General features: G+C 34.5%; 1 protein-coding gene across 1 annotated transcript in view; it reads left to right on the plus strand.

Moving 5' to 3' along the window:
- The window catches only part of FAM227B (family with sequence similarity 227 member B), a 193,735-nt gene that overhangs the window by 17,171 nt on the left and 156,817 nt on the right, over positions 1-19,747 (plus strand). Inside the window, exons 6-10 of the mRNA XM_084898380.1 lie at positions 4,162-4,194; positions 4,874-4,978; positions 8,273-8,371; positions 15,769-15,895; positions 16,876-17,013. Of these exons, the coding sequence (XP_084754506.1) occupies positions 4,162-4,194; positions 4,874-4,978; positions 8,273-8,371; positions 15,769-15,895; positions 16,876-17,013 (502 nt within the window). The remainder of the gene's footprint in view (positions 1-4,161; positions 4,195-4,873; positions 4,979-8,272; positions 8,372-15,768; positions 15,896-16,875; positions 17,014-19,747) is intronic.

Here is a 19,747-nt window from a genome sequence, read left to right on the forward strand (position 1 = left end):
GTATTTTTAAAATACCTGGACACATATTTTTTTTACATACACAATATCAAAGTGTTGGCATTTTCATATCACTAGAAGTGATTTTTAAAATGTATATATTTCATCCTCTTGTTATTTAATAATTTATGTCATATACTTAGTTCAGAGCCCATATTAGTTCTCTTCATATAGAAAAAAAAATAAGAATTCCTTTTACCAAACATTTAAAGAAGAACACCTATCCTTCTGAAACTATTCCAAAAAATGCAGGCCAGGGGAAGACAAAGGAAACCTTGAGGAAAGTTAAAAGTGCTATTCCAGTGAACACACAAGTGATGAGAAATCAAAACAGCCTTATGCTAATCTGCAGAAAGGTTTAGTGGTCTGTAGAAGATCAAACCAGCCACAACATTTTCTTAAGCCAAAGCCTAATCCAGAGCAAGGCTCTAACTCGCATCAGTTCTAGGAAGCCTGAGAGAGGTGAGGAAGATGCAGAAGAAACATTTGAAGCCAGAGGTTGGTTTATGAGTCTTAAGGAAACGGGCTATCTCCATAAGATAAAAGTGCACTGTAGAGCAGCAAGTGCTGGTGTAGAAGCTGTGGCAAGTTATCCAGGAGGTCTAGCTAAGATGGGCTGACTTCTTACTAGGGGCTAATGCAGCTGGTGACTTCAAGTTGAAGCCAATACTCAGTCACCATTCTGAAAATCCTGGGGCCCTTAAGAATCATGCTAAATCTACTCTGTCTGTGTTCTGTAAGTGGAACAATAAAGCCTAGATGACATCTATCTGAAACTTGGCTTACTGAGTACGTTAAGTCCACTGTTGAGACCTAGTGCTTAGAAAAAGATTCCTTTCAAAATATTACTACTCACTGACAATGCACATGGTCACTCAAGAGTTCTGATAGAGATGTACAAGATTAATGTTGTTTTCATGCCTCCTAACGCAACATCCTTTCGGCAGCCCATGGATCAAAGAGTAATTCTGATTCTCAAGTCTTATTTAAAAAATGCATTTTGCAAAGTTATATCTGATGGATCTGGGCAAAGTAAATTGAAAACCTTCTGGAAAGGACTCACAGGTCTAAATGCCATTAAGAACATTCTTAATTTATGGGAAGAGGTCAAATATGAACATTAACAGGAATTTGGGAGAAGTTGATTCCAACACTCCTGGGTGATGGTGAAGGAAGGAGTAACTGCAGATGCGGTGGAAATAGCAAGAGAACTAAAATTAGAAGTGGAGCCTAAAAATTTGACTGTATTGCAACAATCTCATGGTAACACTTTAATGAATAAGGAACTGGCTGTTGTTGATGAGCAAAGAGAGTTGTTTTTGAGATGGAATCTGTTGCTGGTAGAGATGCTGTGAAGATTGTTGAAATGACAACCAAAGATTTAAAGTAGGACATAAATGCAGTCAATGAAGCAGCAGCAGGGTTTGAGAGGATTAACTCCTATTCTGCTGTGGGCAAAATGCTATCCAACAGCATCTCATGCTACAGAGACGGCGCTTGTGAAAGGAAGAGTCAGTCCATGCTGCAAACTTCATTGTCTCATTTTGAGAAATTTCTACAGCCACACCCACTTTCAGAAACAGTTATCCTGATCAGTCAGCAGACATAAACATTGAAGCAAGAACCTCACAGCAGCAAAGATTATAATTCCCCGAAGACTTGTATGATGGTTAGTAATTTTTAGCAATAAAGTACTTTACATTAAGATATGTACATTGTTTTTCAGACATAATGCTATTGTATACTTAATATACTACAGGTTAGTATAAAAACTTTTATATGCACTAGGAAACCAAAAATGTTGTGTGACTCACTTTATTGTGATATTTGTTTTAATGTGGTTGTCTGGAGTTGAACTGATAATATCTCCAAGGTATGCTTGTAGATTAGATATAGATAGGTATCCCTTTGCTCAAAAACTTGAAAAAAATTTTCATGTTTTGAAGCAGAGAGGAAAATAATTCACTGTGATGAATAGTCCGGTGCCTGAATTCATGCATGGGTGGGGTCTGGAACAGCCTGGCCAGGGGGAGGGAACATAGGCAGTTGGTTGGCCTGCCTTCTGGTCGAACTCCTGGTCGAGGGGACAATTTGCATATTAGCCTTTTATTATTATTTATTATTATTTATTATTTTATTCTGAGATCATAATAATCTGATCACTCAGTGTATATGTACATATATATATATATACATATACTTTTACACACATATATATAAAACATACATATATGTGTGTAAAAGTATTTTAATAAAATGGAAGAGATACAAACAAGACAAATAATAATGACTATTTCAAGAAAGAGGAACACATGAATGGAACTAGAAATCATTGTGAAAACAGATCCAAACTTTTATGTATATTTATATATAAACTTTGAATATTCTCATTAAAATGGTCTTAAGCAATACTAAAATATAGACTAGATTGTAGGGGCATGAGCATACTGGTAATTATGGTATTCCTTATAATTTCTGTGTTTTTTAAATTTCTGACTTAATAAAAGATGGCTTTCAGAATCTATTGAAATGATCTTTAAATGCATTTTACTAATAAAATTTTTAATAATTATTTTATTGTTAAATATGTTATATTTGGGTTTTTAATCAGGATTTTAGCATATGTTATTGTATTTTTGTGGTATCTTTCCCAGACTGTATGATCAACACCTTGTTTTGTTATTACTTTGCTCCTTTAAATTGTCCATTGTTTGCTCCCTGCAGAATAAAGCCAGGTCTTTGAGATTAACATTAACATCTTCCTAACTTTGACCTCTATCTTTATTGACCTGATGTATATAAAGCTCTCAAGCATACAGCATTCATTATTTGTTTTTAAATATATTTTTATTATTTCAGAGAAAGAGATAGAAACATCAATGATGAAAGAGAGTCGTCGATTGGCTGCCTCCTGCATGTCCCCTACTGGGGATCGGGCCCACAACCCAGGCATGGGCCCTTGACCAGAATAAAACCAGGACCCTTCGTTCCACAGGCCAATGCTATATCCTATAAGCCAAAATAGTTAAGACTGTGGCCTTTATTATTTTTTTTTAATGATAATTGATTTTAGTTTCCCTGGTCATTCTTTTTTATTCCTTTGCACACTTTTTAAAATACCAATAATGTAATTCTCTTAGCAATCTTCTGTTAGCAATCTGTTATTATCCTTTCAAGTGTGTTTCCTATGTCATCTCCTCAATAATAATATGTATTCTATAGTTTGTGTATATGTAAAATTTGCATGTAAGATTAGGTATTCCTGGAGCAAGTAAGGATATGGAAATTAGTAAACAATGTACCAACATGTCTAGCTGATAAAAAAAAATAATGTATCAATATATAGAAGGCTACTTAATCTCTATGTAAAATAATACAGTAAACATGGAGATATGCCACATAGATTCTCCTTCAAGGAAAGACCTATTGCTCTAGCTGATAGGAGTGCTGTTAGGGCACTGTCAGCCCCTTTAGGTACTGCTTCACCTATTCACAACTCACGAGGACAAGCTCTTTCAGGAGCCACCCACATCCAGTGGCTGATAAAGTTGGATGCAAAAAGAATTGGCTATTTCAACCCAATGCAGGACAACTATGATGGGTCCTTTAATCTTTAGAGCTCTTACTAGGATTATTGGAGATCACTTGCATCATAGCTGACTTCTCCATCTTCCCAACTTTGCCTCTCCCTTGCCTTTCATAGATAATGAACGCAAGGCACCCCCAATAAACATTTTGAACACTTAATTCCACCTCAAAGTCTGTTTGCATTGAGTTCAAACTGCAGTAAGTAGTTTGTTTGCATTTATGATATAGCCCTTATCTATTTGTGTTCTGTTTTTGAACACTTAATTCCACCTCAGAGTCTGTTTGCATTGAGTTCAAACTGCAGTAAGTAGTTTGTTTGCATTTATGATATAGCCCTTATCTATTTGTGTTCTGTTTATATATGTACCTTAGTCCATTCTTGAACTCTGACTAGCTCTGTGGGTAAGGGCCATTTTGTATTCTTAGCATCTAACACAGCAACAGCATTCTAGGCTTCAGTAGGAAGCCTGCACATACATTACATTAAACACACACATACATTAACTGAGAAAATTTATCAAATATAAAAATTCTTTTATTTAGGATTTTAAAGATTTTATTTTTAATGTTTTTCAGCTTCCTGATGAAATGAAAACGAGGGATATAGAGGTATTTAAAATTTCTGTTTTTAATATTCTTTATCAAGGTATTATGTGGAGGTAGAAGAATGTTTGTAATAACCGATTTGGCTATAGACTTAGGGACTGTAGGAGAGAGAGTTGGGAACAGATATAGAAGCTTTCTTTTTTTAAAAAAAATTAAAAATATATTTTTATTGACTTCAGAGAAGAAGGGAGAGGGAGAGAGAGATAGAAACATCAATTATTAGAGAGAAACATTGATTGGCTGCCTCCTGAGCACCCTACACAAGGGATCAAGCCTGGAACCTAGGCATTGCCCTGACCAGAAATCGAACTGTAACCTCCTGGTTCATAGGTCTGTGATCAACCACTGAGCCACACTGGCCAGGCAGAAACTTCCTTTTCCTGCTCAGTCCATTTCCATATGTATAGTTAAAAATTCTTGATCATTTGATCAATTCTTAATCAATTTAGTTCTTCAATATTACTTTCTTTTGCTTTTGGATTTGGCATGTGAATATATCAGGGTCTTAATTTCAGAGAAACAGATATTATGAAGATTTTGCTTAGGTGAAATAAATATTTTTCAATTATTTTCATAAAAAGAAGTAAAATAATTTATCATTAAGTATTTATCTGTCTCCTACTAAGACTACTAACTGAAACGAGTGAAGTAATTACTGTTGTGTGATATTTCCTCTTTCTAGGGTTGCAACTTTGCAGGATTCAAAACAACTGAGCTTACTAAACTACCCAGATACTTGGATGCTGAACGAATTTATCTCTTTATTTTAAAAGTCCATAACTTTGATGTATGTAAATATTATTTTATTTTTGTGTGATAACTTTGGAGAATATGATTTAATGAATCAGACCTTTATTTAAATATCTGACAAATTAAATGTTTAAGCAAGCTTTAATCCTTTGAGTATTAAGTCTGACAGGAAAGACTAGCGATGATTTACATCCTGATCACCTGAAGAGATGTATTAGACTCTATGTTTCTGCCTCAGGGACCTGAGGTTGCTAGTGTGAATTGGCTTAGCATGTGCTAGAGAGGTTGTGGAGAAAGGGGAACCCTCATTCACTGCTGATGGGACTGCAGATTGATTCAGCCACTATGAAAAAAAGTAAGGTAGTTCTGAAAAAATTGATTTGAGTTACCATATGACCTAGCAATCCCTCTTCTAGGAACCTACCCAAAAATCTTGAAAACATTTATTCCCTAAATGTGCACCCCTATGTTCATTTTAGCACTATTCACAGTGGCCAAGACATAGAAACAACCAGTGTCCTTCAATAGATGATTGGATAAAGAAAGTGTGGTACATATATACTATGGAATACTACTCAGCCATAAGAAAAGACGAAATATGGATGGACCTTGAGGATATGCTAAGTGAAATAAACCAGACAGAAAAAGCTAAAGCACCAAATGATTTCACTCATATGTGGGATATAAAACTGAGAAACTCATAGACACAAACAACAAAATGGTGGTTACCAGAGGGAAGGGAGGTTGGAGAATAGTAAGGGGTAAAGGCAGCCAAATATATGGTGGTGGAAGATTATTTTACTTTGGGTGATGGACGCACAATGCAATATACATATCATGTATCATAGAAATGTACACTTGAAACATATAGTATAAGCTTATTAACGAGTGTTACCTCAATAAATTTAATTAAAAAGAAAACAACAACAACAAAATAAATGCTTATAATAACTTACAAGGATTGTACTTATGGATCTGAAACTCAGAAAGAAAAGGTTAAAGGACTACTGTTTTATGCCTTTTATTTTAGTGGGAATTCACTGAAATAACTGAATTCTTCTTACCTCATCCAAACACATTCCTGTACATACAGCCACAGATTAAATTTCTTGATGAACAAAAGTATATATTAGCCTATGTATCACACTGAACAGAACCTTAGCTAGAGATTATGCTCAGTAAAAAATTTATTGAATTGAATTGTGAATAAAGGGCCTATACTGGTAATATAGTTAAAAGGAGAAAGCTGAGCCACAAGCATACTTACATGCACAAATAGAAATTCAAGAGAACATAGAAGTATTTTTTTCCAACCCAAGTTGAAAATTCAATTTAGGAAAAGAAGTTCCAAGTCAGATAATCTGTAGGTTTAAAAAATATTTACATTTACTGGTACTGGAATAAAGAAAGTATCACAAATGTAGAAAGGTGGGTGGTATTGAGGAGAGAACCACTTAGCTTTTTAAGCTGTGTTTGTGTCTGTTTTATTTTACCGATTTTCAGATTTTGGTTGTTTTGACTACTGATATATTTTAAAGAATTTGGAATTTTCCTGGGGGGGGGGGGGGGGGGGGGAAGAAAGTTAGTGATAATAAACATACCCAAAATTAAGACTCAGATCAATCATGCAATTAGTTTATAGTAAAAAGCATCTTTGCTTGAAATATGCAAATAATTTAAGCAAAAATATTCGTCTTTTCTCCTGTATTTCAATTTTCTGCTCTTTCTTTATGTACTTTACATATCTTACATAATAAAGGGCTGATATGCGAATCACCTGAATGGCGGAATGACCAGTCACCATGACCCGCACTGACCACGAGGGGAAGGACGCTTAATGCAGAAACTGCCTCCAGGTGGTCACGGGGGAGCACCCCTCAGCCAGAAGCCAGGCTCATGGTTAGCAAGCACAACAGCAGTGGCGGGAGCCTCTCCTGCCTCCACGGCAGTGCTAAGAGTGTCTGAGGGGGAGAGGGCCTAAGCCAGCAGTCAGATATCCCCCGAGGGCTCCTGGACTGCAAGAGGGCCCAGGCCAGGCTGAGGGACCCCTTGAGTGCACAGATTTTGTGCACCAGGCCTCTAGTGTTCTTTAAAATTAGGAGCCAAACCTAAGATGATGCTGTTACCAATGTAAGTGAAAGAGAAGTGCCCCCACAGAATTCGTGATAAATAATCTTCTCAGCATAAAAGTTTACACAATGTGTTTTTGTTATTATTGTTGACTTGTACTTGAGGAACAAGAATTTATGTCTATGTATTTCATTAAAATAAGTCTTATACTCTACTGAATCAGGTATTTAAAAAAACTTTTAGTTGAATAAGATAAAATGATCTACTGAATATCTCTTTAAACCAAGATTTACAATCTGTAATATAGTCATGGTAAGTAGACTTAACTTTATGTGACAATTTAGATCCATTGCTTAATGACAATTTAGATCCATTGCTTAAAGAGAGCTCCATGTTTAGGTAAGATCTAGGTTATAATGGGGTTGATTGGGATAGAAGTCCATAATTGTTGACATCTGTCTTCATTGTAAAAGAGAGTTTGTAGCATATCTTGGATTTTTGCTATTCTTGATCTAGCCTACACTATAATTTCCATATGTCCTAGCCAAATGTAATTATTGAAATGTCGCTAATATAACAGAGATGAATTTTTAAATTATATTTTAATTAATTTATATATAAATTCCAAAACTAATACTTAATTCAGTTATCAAATAACTTTTGATTGTGTTGAAACAAAATTATAACCATATATTTTATGAAATCTAAATATTGATCTAGTATGTATCATGAAAATTTGGTATTCAAATTGAGATGTGCTATAAGTACAAATCATGCAGTATATTTCAAATGCCTAGTACCAGCAAAGATTGTAAAATATTTAATTAGCATGTTTTAAATCATATGATAACATTTTAAATATACATTGAATGGCCAGATTATTACGATCTCTGAATGCATAATTGGCCATTCAGTGTATATCCTATATAATAAAAGGCTAATATGCAAATTGTCCCCTGGACTAGGAGTTCGACCAGCAGGCAGGCCGGCCAACCACCCATATCCCCTCCCCTGGCCAGGCTGGCTGAACCCCACCCATGCACAAATTCATATAATCCGGCCACTCAGTGTATATAGTTGGTTAAATGTCATTAAAATTTATTTCACCTTTTACTTTTTTAAAGTGGCTACTGGAAAATTTAATATTACAATAGAGCCCTACATTAAATTTATATTGAACGCATACTCTTTACAAAGCCTGTTTAATTAACATGTTTTTATAATGTATTTTAATTTGATCCCCACCTGTCCTTTTTTGTAGGAAAAAGTTGAAAAACTCTGGAAGACTTATTTTCTCTCAGAAGCCTCGATTGCTCTTTTGCATGATTCCTTTTGGTGGTGGTTTCTCCATAAATTTAAGGTATAAGGATATTTTTTAAACTTCCTTTTTAGATTGATTTGCAGCATAATTCATTTTTCAGTAGAGGTAGCACTGGTACAAAAAAAAAATTTTGGGTCCTTTCACAGAGCTTGTTATTTTAGTATTCTACACATGTAAGAAATCCTGTTTGCAGTAGAGTTCTTTCACAATAGTAGGTAACTAAATCATTGATTGCCTTCTGTATGTCAACTACTATAAGAACCTTCATTAATTCATCAAGCATTTTTGTGTTTTCTATGTGCCAGACATTGTGCTTGAAATACATCACATAAAACATGATCCTTGTCCTTATTTAATTTTAAGATACTACTTTAAGATATGTCTATATTATCAACATTTGGCAGATGAGGAAACTCGGACTTAACTTGCCCAGGGTAATGCAACTAATGAAATAACAGCCAGGATTTAAATTTAGGTCTGCATGATGCCAAAACCCATGTTCATTCCACTGCAGCAACTGATCTCTTTAAAATAGATAAAATTACTGACAAGCAAACAAATTCTAATTTTAAATTATAATATTAATGATTTTAATTCCATACATCTTTTGTTTTTTAAGCCTGACAAAGAAAATCAAGATTTCTTGTTTGATAGGATTTCAGAAAGTTACGTGACACTTTTCTTAAACATACCTCTAAGTAAAAAGGATGCATTCTTTCAGGTAAAACATAGAAATTAATGGTTATGCTAATTATTTTGGAGCTAATGAAATAGAGAAATAGTTATTTTACTTAAACACCTGTGAGAACATATTTTATTACTTTGAAAGAAAAATTTTCTGAAATAAAATAAGTTCTGATACTGTTTTAATACTTAAGGACATGCTTTATTATTATTATTATTATTACTGATTTGAGAGAAAGAGGGGAAGAAAGAAAGAGAAAGAGAGAGAAACGTAGATCAGTTGTCTCTCGCACTACAACTTAGTCATGTGCCCCCTCACTCGAGAATATTGTATTTCCTTGACTAAAGTTCTTACAGAATCTCCTTAGTGAGATATAGATCTTTTGTTTGCATATTAAAAATTTGAAAACTGTTGATTTACCCTATGTATATTATTGGTTTATATATTTATCTAAAAAATTGCTTATCAATTTTGTTTTTCTTTACAATATATATTTTGATCTAAGAGGTCTTGAAAAGTTTATGTTAAGCCTAAGGACTAAATCCCTGTTAAGTAAAGAACATGGACAAATTTATGAATCAAATGCTTGTTTTACTTTGATCTAATATTAACTAATGAGTAGGATGGATTAAAATAATATATATTCTTGAGTAATGTTAAATGAAGATGGTAGGAATTTCATTGGGTATTTTTAAATTTAAACATCTAGTATTTCAAAGCAGAAGCCACATTCAAATACTTTGCTGTGTTGACATCTATAAATCAGAAATATATAGGTATTTTGGAGTCAGTAAATATTTCTTTTCCATGAGTAAAACAAACCTAAAATAAAAATAATCAAATGTCCTTCATAAACAAACCTAAATTGTGAAATATTTATCTTTGATCTTATAAACATATACCTACTGTGTCACAAAAGGAAATCAGTAGTAGACTTGGAATGAGATTTGGCTTTAAATCAGCTACTAATTTCCTGGGGGATCTTGTTAAGATGTTCAGTCTCAGTTCCACAGCTGGTTGTCTATCAGATAAAGATGATGATCAGATTCCTGATTCATAAATTATTGTTTTGTAGAACAATGATGTTCTCAAAGATAGACTGGAATTTTTGAATTTTTTTTCTTATTTGCCGGAAATAGTTAATAGCTAGGATTTGGGCTAATTAAATTGTCTAGAGGTGACAAAAACAACTGTTTCTCTCTCCATAATCTTTCTTTGCTTGAGAACCAAGCCACCTCCCTTCGAGCAATTTAAATAGAAGTGGAGCTTCATTTCTCATTGACCAATTTCCAATATTTTTAACTCATGCAGATAAGTGGGGGTTTTGTTACTATTGACTCATCTGACTTATCATACCTAAGGAAGAGAAATTTATTAATATTAAAGAATAAAAAATTATCTTCAGATCTTATTATTCATACATTAGAGGCCTGGTTGTACAAATTCCTGCACAGGTGGGGTCTGGCTGGTTTGCCCTGATGGGGACCAATCAGGCCAGCCTGGGGAAAGAGCTCCATGCAGTTGGAGGACCAGCCCTGCCCCTGATGAGGGTGGGGAGCTGATTGGGGGTGGGACTGGCTGGGGAAAGGGGCCACAGGCGGTTGGCCAGCCGACCTGCCCCCTAATTAAACTCCTGGTTTGAACTCCGGGTGGAGAGGACAATTTGCATATTACTCTTTTATTATATCAGATGTTAACTGAATCTAAACATATTTACTGTGACTTTTACTTTCCTCTCTTCCCATATTGCACATAGATATTCCTTTAGAAATTTTTCCCAACACAATTTGACACTTGATCTTTTTCTTTTAATCTCCTTAAGGTAAGGTGCTCACAGAAAACTTTTAGAAGTTTCCCTTTTTCACCAGGTGCAACATTTAATTTTAATGATTAGGTTTATCCTTCTTAGAGCTATTTAAGTGGAAGTGGTTTTATGTACCACAAATAAAATATGTGACTCTTTCTCGTAATAAAATGTTCATGGTTCATTCAATAAAGTTATTTTACTCTTTTTAAAAAAATATATTTTATTGATTTTGTACAGAGAGGAAGGGAGAGAGATAGAGAGCTAGAAACATCGATGAGAGAGAGTCATCGATCAGCTCCCTGGTGGTCAGTGCTCATCATAGCAACTGGTCGACTGGTCGTTCAGTTATTCAGTCATTTAGACTTTATATATATATATATATATATATATATATATATATATATATATATATATATATATATGCATAGCCAATGGACACAGACAATAGTGTGGTAAAGGCCTGGAGGGATAGGTGTAAGATGGAGGGGATCAATGGAGGGGAAAGGGGAAAATTTATAATACTGTCAACAATAAAGACAAATTTTTAAAAAAGACTTGTTTTGGACTTCTGGTCTAATTGTGTGACAATTAATTTCTGCTCTTATAAGCTACTAAGTTTGTGACAATGTTATAGCAACAATAGGAAACTAATAGAATCACTGAATCCAGTATTGTTCACATTTGCTTGCAAGTGATGGTTTTATTTGAAAAAACTCAATGATTATCTTGGGGGGGGGGCAGGGATGAGAGAGGAGAATGCTTTAATATATTGATATATTTAACTTTATTGAATGAGCCAATAAACCCTCAACACAGGAACTTCCCCCTGGTGGTCAGTGCACTCCCACAGCTGACCTCCCATGGCCCACCAACCTACTGCAGTCCCTCCCTCCAGCCAACCGCCCCCCACCCCCCATCAGCCCTGATCACTGACCAAGCCAAGAGATCCCCACCCAAGCACAAATTCATGCACCTGGCCTCTAGTATGCATATGAATTCCCTGGTTAATCTCTTCCCACCCTGAGTTTTTTTTTTCTTTAATTAAATTTATTGAAGTGACATTGGTCAACATGATCATATAGGTTTCAAGTCTTCTATGTTACAAGATCTGTATATTGATTGCACCATGTGCCCACTACCCAAAGTCAAATCTTATCTTGTCACCCTATATTAGCATTCTCTTCTTCCCCTACCCACATACCTCCACAACTACCACACTTCTGTTTGTTTTCATGAGTGTTAGTTTTATATTCCATATCGTACTTAACTTTCTAACTGACTTATTTCACTTAGCATTATATTCTCAAGGTACATCCATGTTGTTGCAAATGGCAGTATTTTATTCTTTCTTATGGCTGAGCAGTATTCCACTGTGTATATGTTCCACATCCTCTTTATCCAGTCCTCTATTACAGGATACTTTGGTGATCTTATTCTTAGTGTTGTGTTTGGTGATCTTATTCTTACGTTTTTTGTTTCAGAATAACTCCCTTGAGTATTTCCTGCAATGGAGATAATAAAATTCCTCATCTTCTGATAATAAAATTCCTCATCTTCTGTATGTCTGGGAATGTCTTTATTTCTCCTTCATATTTAAAGGATATTTTCACTAGTTATTTGTGGCTTGTAATTTCTCTCTTTCAGATGTTTAAATGTTTAGTTCCACTCTCATCTGGCTTGTGGAATTTCTACTAAGAAGTTAGATGAAATTATGATGAGTTTTCCTTTATATTTCACTTTCTTCTTTTCCCTGGCTGCTTTGAGCATTTTTTCTTTGTCATTAATTTTTGACAGTTTTAATACCAACTGCCTTGGAGAATGCCTCTTTGGATTGAAGTAACTAGGTGTTCTGTTTGCTTCTTGGATTTGAGGATTTAGTTCTTTCCATAGGTTTGGGAAGTTGTCATCACTATTTGTATGAATATATTCTCTGTTCCCTGTTTCCTTTCTTCCTCCTCCAGAATGCCTATTATTCTAATACTAGGGGCCCAGTGCATGAATTTGTACACCTTGAAAGGAACTGTGGGTCATGAGGCTACGGTGGGCACAGGGTTTGGTCTCAGCCCATCCTTCCTGCCACCACCCGGCCCCTCCCACAGTGGCCCTTAGTCCCCTGTCTGCAGCAGCCCAGCTCACACTGCCACCGCTTCCATGCACTGATGGTGACAGCCCCATTCACACACACTGAAGGTGTGGAGCGATTAGGCTGAAGCTGGATTTGGGTGCGAGAGGTGGCTGCTGGCCCCGATCACCCCTCAGGAGCAGGGGGAGGTGGAAAAGCCCTGAGGGAAGATTGGGGCTGGCAGCCTCCACTTGCATCCACTGACAGTGCCAAGCGATCAGGGCTGGCACTGGGCACTAGCAGCAGGTGCAAGCAGCGGCTCCAACACAGGCTGCAGGTATGAGTGCCAGACTGGACCACGGTGCACGGAAGCAAAGAATTTTCAGTAACCATCAGAGGCTGCTCTAATGACAGTAACCAGCGCCACACCTTGGTCTGGCACCCCCACTCACCTGCTCCACCATCCCCCTAGTGGTCAGCGCACATCATAGCTTGTTTGGTTCTGCCATTCTATTTGCATATTAGCCTTTTATTATATAAGATTGCCTTTTCCAATGTTGTCAGATAAGTCTCATAAAGCTTATTTTTTATGTTCAGGTTTCTCTCTCTTCTTCCCTCTGTGTCATTTCTAGATTCCTATCTTTGATATCACTAATTATTTCTTCTATCTGGTTGGCTCTGTTTTTTATGCTCAGTAGTTTACTTTTAGTCTCCTAATTGCATGCTTCATTTCTAGGATTTCTGATTGGTTCTTCTGTAAAGTTTCAATCTTTTTTGTATAGAACTTCTTTTTTTTTTTTTTTAATTGATTTGTTTTCTGCATGCATTGAATTGCCTGTCTATATTTTCTCACATCTTGAGTATTTTCAGAACTGCAATCTTGAAATCTCTGTCATTTATATCATCTACTAATATTTCCATGTGTTCCAGCCTACTTTCTGGGGATTTTTCATTTTCTTTCTGATCATCCTCATTACCATGGTTATCTATGATATTTGCTTTTCTCCTTTGTCTACACATTTATCTCCATCTATATATATCGCCAATAGCCATTTCCTCTGAAGAAGTCTTTATTTACTATTTTTCAATAGATGGCATTGAATCACAAGATTTTTTTACCTCTGTGATCTCCCAGTCTTGACTTCTACAACTTCCATAAGATAATGCAGCAACACTGTTTGAGGGTGGGGTTTGTTTTGACCTTGCCATAATAGTGACTCCTGACCTCTATGGTTCCTTCCCAATTTGGGGATCAGTCACAGAGGGAAGCAGTGGTACTGGCTCTTGGTTTACAGGTAATATGATCCTTGACCCACCTCCAAGGGTGAGTTTTGGGAATCCAAGTGACAAGGCTCTGTGGTTCAATTTATTTGTCTGAAACACCACTGCCCAGCCCCACAGTGGAGAGCTATGTCAGGCATCTGCTGGCTCCATCACTGTTTGCTCTGCTTGTGGTGCTGGACTACCTCCCTCCTCTCCTCCCCCTTCGCAGATCTCTGTTCCTCTGGCAGAAGAAAGTGCCTGCTACTGCTGACTTCCTCCCCTCTCTTAAGCAAGCCAAGACATGAGTTTCTGGCTACAGGGCTGCATCTTTGGGTCATCTGCAATTTCCTCCCTTCTTATCTCTCCATTTATTGCCAGTTGCCCACCTTAAAATGTTTCAATACACAAGTCTCTCAAGCATGCCTCTGTATTGAGCAGGGAATTCTTTATTGAGTTATAATTAGTTAACTTGTTCTAACTTCAGAGGGAGAGGCCAAGGGCATCTCTCATGCTGCCATTCCTCTGATGCCCCAGCTCATTTCCCCAAAATTAGTCTTAAAGGGCTAAAATCAAGGTATCAACAGGGCTAGTTTATTTAAGAGGCCCCAAAGGATAATTCATTCCTTGCCTTTTCCAGCTTCTGGTGGCTGCCAATATTCCTTGGCTTCTAGTCACCTTACTTGTATCTCTACTTCTGCCATCACATTGCCTTCTCTTCTGTAATAAAATTTTCCTCAGCTTCCCTCTTATAAAGATACTTGTGACTGAAGGCCCATTCTATAATCTAAAATAATCTCTCCAGCTCAATATCTTTCATTTAATGATGTCTGTAAAGCCCTTTTGCTGTATAATTTAACATTTACAGGTTCCAGGAATTAGGACAGTTACTTTTCTGATTCTAAAATTTTACATTATTAAGGGCTAAATGGGTGATTATAAATACTTATCTGAATGCAGAGTACCAAAATAGTAATTTTTAAAATCTTTAATATAATAAATATATATTTCTACGTTTAAGTATTCCCTGAGAGAAATTTAGTAGTTTAGGGACCACTGGTATTGATCATGGTTTTAATATGTAAATAATATAATAATGATTATAATATATTAACTCATCTAAACAGGCTTCGATTATTCAAAAATATGCTTTTTATTCTCTGATAATTATGTGACATAACAGAGGTGTTAGCTAAGGCCATATTGCAATATATAAATATATTAAATCAAAACATGGTACACATTAAATGTACACATTATATGTCAATTATATTTGTATACACTTTTTATTAGAATTATCTGTACATATTACATTATAAAAGAGGATAACAATAGCAAGGTAAAACTAAATTAATATGTATTCAAAAACCTTATCTTAATTGTTAATTTCATCCTTTATCCAAGTTAAAAAATTTTCCCAAATGTTATCAGATAGGCAAATTGACTGACTTTACTTTTAACTCTTCTTTATGTTTCTCTGTTAGATTTACAAAGAGATAATATGTGGCCAAACGCAAGCTATAATAAAAAAGGGACATGTATATTTCACCAACTTAATAATTTCTTTGGTAGTTGAGCTACATTATATGAAATATGAAATTATTCTAATATATTTTTGGTAGGTGTATCCTGATTGTTTGACACAAGCTATCTATGTAACATTCCAGGAAGCATTTCCTGAATCCAGTAATCTTTTCAATGATAAATTTAAAGAAGATTTAGGGAATAACATTTATCTTTGGCTGTCAGGTATGACTACATCATTTAAGTATTGATCATTATCTTGGTATCAAAAGGTTTTGGATTTTGTTTGCTTCAGTCAAAAGAACAGATAGTTCTTTGCCTTACAAAACATGCCATATGTATGCCTATATTATAAAATAATAATGAGTATTCTCTTTTGAAAATTTTATAATACCAAAATTAATCAGTTATTACATTTAGAAGCCAAATGATTTTATAGGCAGTGTAACTGTTGCAGAAAATAGAATTGCTACAGTCATGTTGTATACATTTTATATTTGGAAGATAAACATTTTAACCAATTAACTGCCATGATATTTTGAATTTAATTAAAAAAGGTCTGCCGCTTGTATCTATAGATGCTTATGGAGTACAAATGATTAAGCTGCTTTTGAGAATAATATTTGTAACAAATAATATTCAGTAAATTCTAAAGCTAATGGAGTTCCTCAAAGAATATACAATGATTAATAAAAGAAACTTGTTTTTTAAATTATGATATGCTTGTAGATAGGAGTGGTAGGAATGAAAGGCTAAAGGAAAGTAAATTGTAGAGGGGCCCCTGGAAAGGCACATGGGCATTCTTTAATTATTGTCAGCTGAATCCAGTGGCCTTAGCAAAGCCATGCCCTGGGAACACACCTTGCCAAAAGGGCAAGGATGTTGTTAGCTTCACCTTCATTTCAGCCGATAGTGTGGGGAAGTGGGTTTTTGATATCTAAATCCAGCCTAGCACCAGGAATGCTCAGAGCCTACTCAAGAATGCAAATAATCTCCTTTGTCTTGATCTTTTTGTGAAACTTCCTGTGATTAATAAAGTAAGACATTTCTATATAAAAGTTCCCTCATTAGAAACTTGAGGTTAACAATCTTCACAGGACTGTTGTGAGAATAAAATGTATAATATGCATAAAAATGCTTTGACGGATTAATTTTTTTTTTAAATCCTAATTTCTTTGGCTGACTATATGTTTTATTATTAACAGGCATGAAACCTCAAAAAGGTTTTTGGACCCAGTGGAATCTGAAAGAACTGTCCACAACGGCTATACATGGTACCAAGAAGGCACCTGCCAAATCTGAATATGATAGGATTTTAAAGAGTCAGGAACGGATAATGAATAGTAAGTAAATTTATCCTAAATTGAAGCATGAAATAGCCAAAATCATGTGTGCTAAGTTATTTATTTGTCAGAATTTTCTAATGGTTTATACTTTGCTGAGGATCTTCAAATAACATTTGATTTGTACACTGGTGTTATCATAGTATGAACATGGCTTTACATTTTAGTTTTTCATTATAAAATTATATTCTTATATTATTTTTAAGAACTTTTTAGGTACACAAGAAATATTCTTACTTTTTAGCTATATTACTAATTGATTAATAATGTATTTTGCTAATAAATTAAGTTTAAATTTTTTCCAGTATGTTTAAATAATGTTTTTTTTAGAATTTCAGTTATGTGACATGTTTGTCTGGACTTACCTAATATTATGAAAATATCTATCCTCTCTTTCTGGTACTTTTTATTTCCATGTTTTATTTAACATTTTATTCCATTTGGAATTTATTTTTATATAAGGAAGGTAGTTGTATTCTAGTATTTTGGTTTTCTCTAATTGCTCATTTATTAAATAGTTCACTTACAGGCTACATAAAATATCAATTCACTTGGACATATTTGTGTATTCTCTTCTATTCCTTGAGCTACATGCCAAATTCCTGCACCAAACTTAGTTATTCTAGATTAATAAGCACTGTAAGGCAAGTTTATTTGTTTATTTATTTTTTTACATAATATGTCTAATACAAAACATAGGTCTGGTGCTCAGGCCTCATTTCTGACTCATTAAATCAGAATTTCTGCCTCAGGATTTTTTTAAGCTACTCAGGATGGTTTCAACATGCAGGCAAAGTTAAAACCATTAATGTCCAGGGAAATAACTTTCTAATCTTCTTGATACAGGATAGAGAAGAGGACAGAGGGACTAATCTACTCAACCTACTCTTCCAAAAGCTACTCTTCAGTTAATTTCTGTCTCTAAAATTAATTAATTACTGCTCTTGGGATCTGTGCTGTCATTTCCCCCACTCTTATCCTCATAGATATCATCCTATCTGATTTCCATCTTTTAGTATTTACATGAAATTTCTTGCTTACTGTTGCCAAGGGTTTTTCCCGAACTTCATACGTAATTATTGTTTTGAATGCAAGGTTCTTTACTATCTTGACCTACTCTTGCATATCTGTGTTTTCTCCCCGTCTGACAGGTGAATAACAACTTGGCTGAACATAAAATTAAGGAGTTTAAAGGAACTCATTATTATGTCAAAATTTTAACTTACAGAAAGTGATAAGAATAGAATAAGGAATTTCTTTATATCCCTGATCCATCAATTGCTTAAATTTTACCCTATTTATGTTATCATGCTTTCTCTTATTTTCTCATATGGCATTGAAAGCCATAAATTTCTCTAAACACTGTTTTAGCAACATTGTACAGTTTAGATATGTTGTATTTTCATTATCATTTAACTTAAAATATATTCTAATTTTCAGTATAAATTCTATTTTGACCCTTGGGTTATTTGGAGATGTATTGCTTAATTTCCAAATATTTGGGGATTTTTTAGATATCTTATAGTTATTTAATTCTAATTTAAAATATACTCTATATGATCTTTTGCAATATATTGATACTTGCTTTATGGTACAGTGCATAGCCTATCTGGATAATTTCCTGTGCACTTGAGAAGAATGTACATTCTGTAGTGGTTTTATAAATCTTGATTAGATCAAGGTGTTTGATAGTATTATTCAGATCTTCTATATCAAGAGTTAACAAATTATATCCCTTGGACTGAATCTGGCCTATAGCCTCTTTCATGTCCTGTGAGCTAAGAATGACTTTTACATTTCTAAGAGTTGTAAAAAGAAAAGGAATATACCACAGAGACCACATGTGGTTCACAAAGCCCAAAATATTGATTTATTTGTCCCTTAATAGAAAAAGTTGCTAACTCTTAGGTTCTATCTTCTTACTGATATTTTAATTACTTATTCTGTTAGTGAGAAAAGATATTAAAATCTCCAACTCTAATTTGGAATTATTTATTTCTCCACTTGATTCTTTTGATTTTTGCTTTATCTGTTCTTTTAAGTTATTGTGCACATACTCATTATTATAATGCTTCCCTTTAATCATTTTGAAATTTTCTGTCACATCTATGATAATTCTTCTTGTCTTGTGTTCTATCTAGTTTGATATAATAGAGCCAACTCAGCTTTCTTATGCTTATGGTTTGTATGGTGTATCTTTTCCTATCATTTACTTACAAACTATTTTTTTTTATATTTAAAGTGCATTTATTGTAGAGAGCCTTTAGTTCATTTTTTTTAATTTAGTCTGACAATTCCTTTCAATAGGAGTGCTTACTTCATTTACATTCACAATAACTGTATATTTATTTTTACCATGTTCCTCTTTTTTTTCTTCTTCTTTTTTCTTCAATTTTACCTCTCCTGATTTCTGTTCTTCCATTTCCCCTTTACTATCTTCTTTTGGTTAATTAAATATTTTTAGTATTCCACTTTATTTCCTCTTTTACTTATTTGCCTGTATCTCTTTGTAAGTTTTGAGATTGCCTTAATGATTACCAAATGCATCCTTAAATTATCAAAATACTACTTAAAGTTAATATTGTCCTACTTCACTAGAAATATAGGAGCTATTGATATATGTAGAGTGGAGTGAAAAATGGGACAAAAAGATGGGACAATTGAAGGGCTCCTTCATTTGTTTCTCTTCTCTTTGGAGGAGAGGGATTTGTTTCTCTTCTCTTCTCTTACCTAC

The sequence above is a fragment of the Pipistrellus hanaki genome (genome assembly GCF_964339955.1).
Source record: "Pipistrellus hanaki genome assembly, chromosome: 1".
NCBI classification, from domain to species: Eukaryota; Metazoa; Chordata; class Mammalia; order Chiroptera; family Vespertilionidae; genus Pipistrellus; species Pipistrellus hanaki.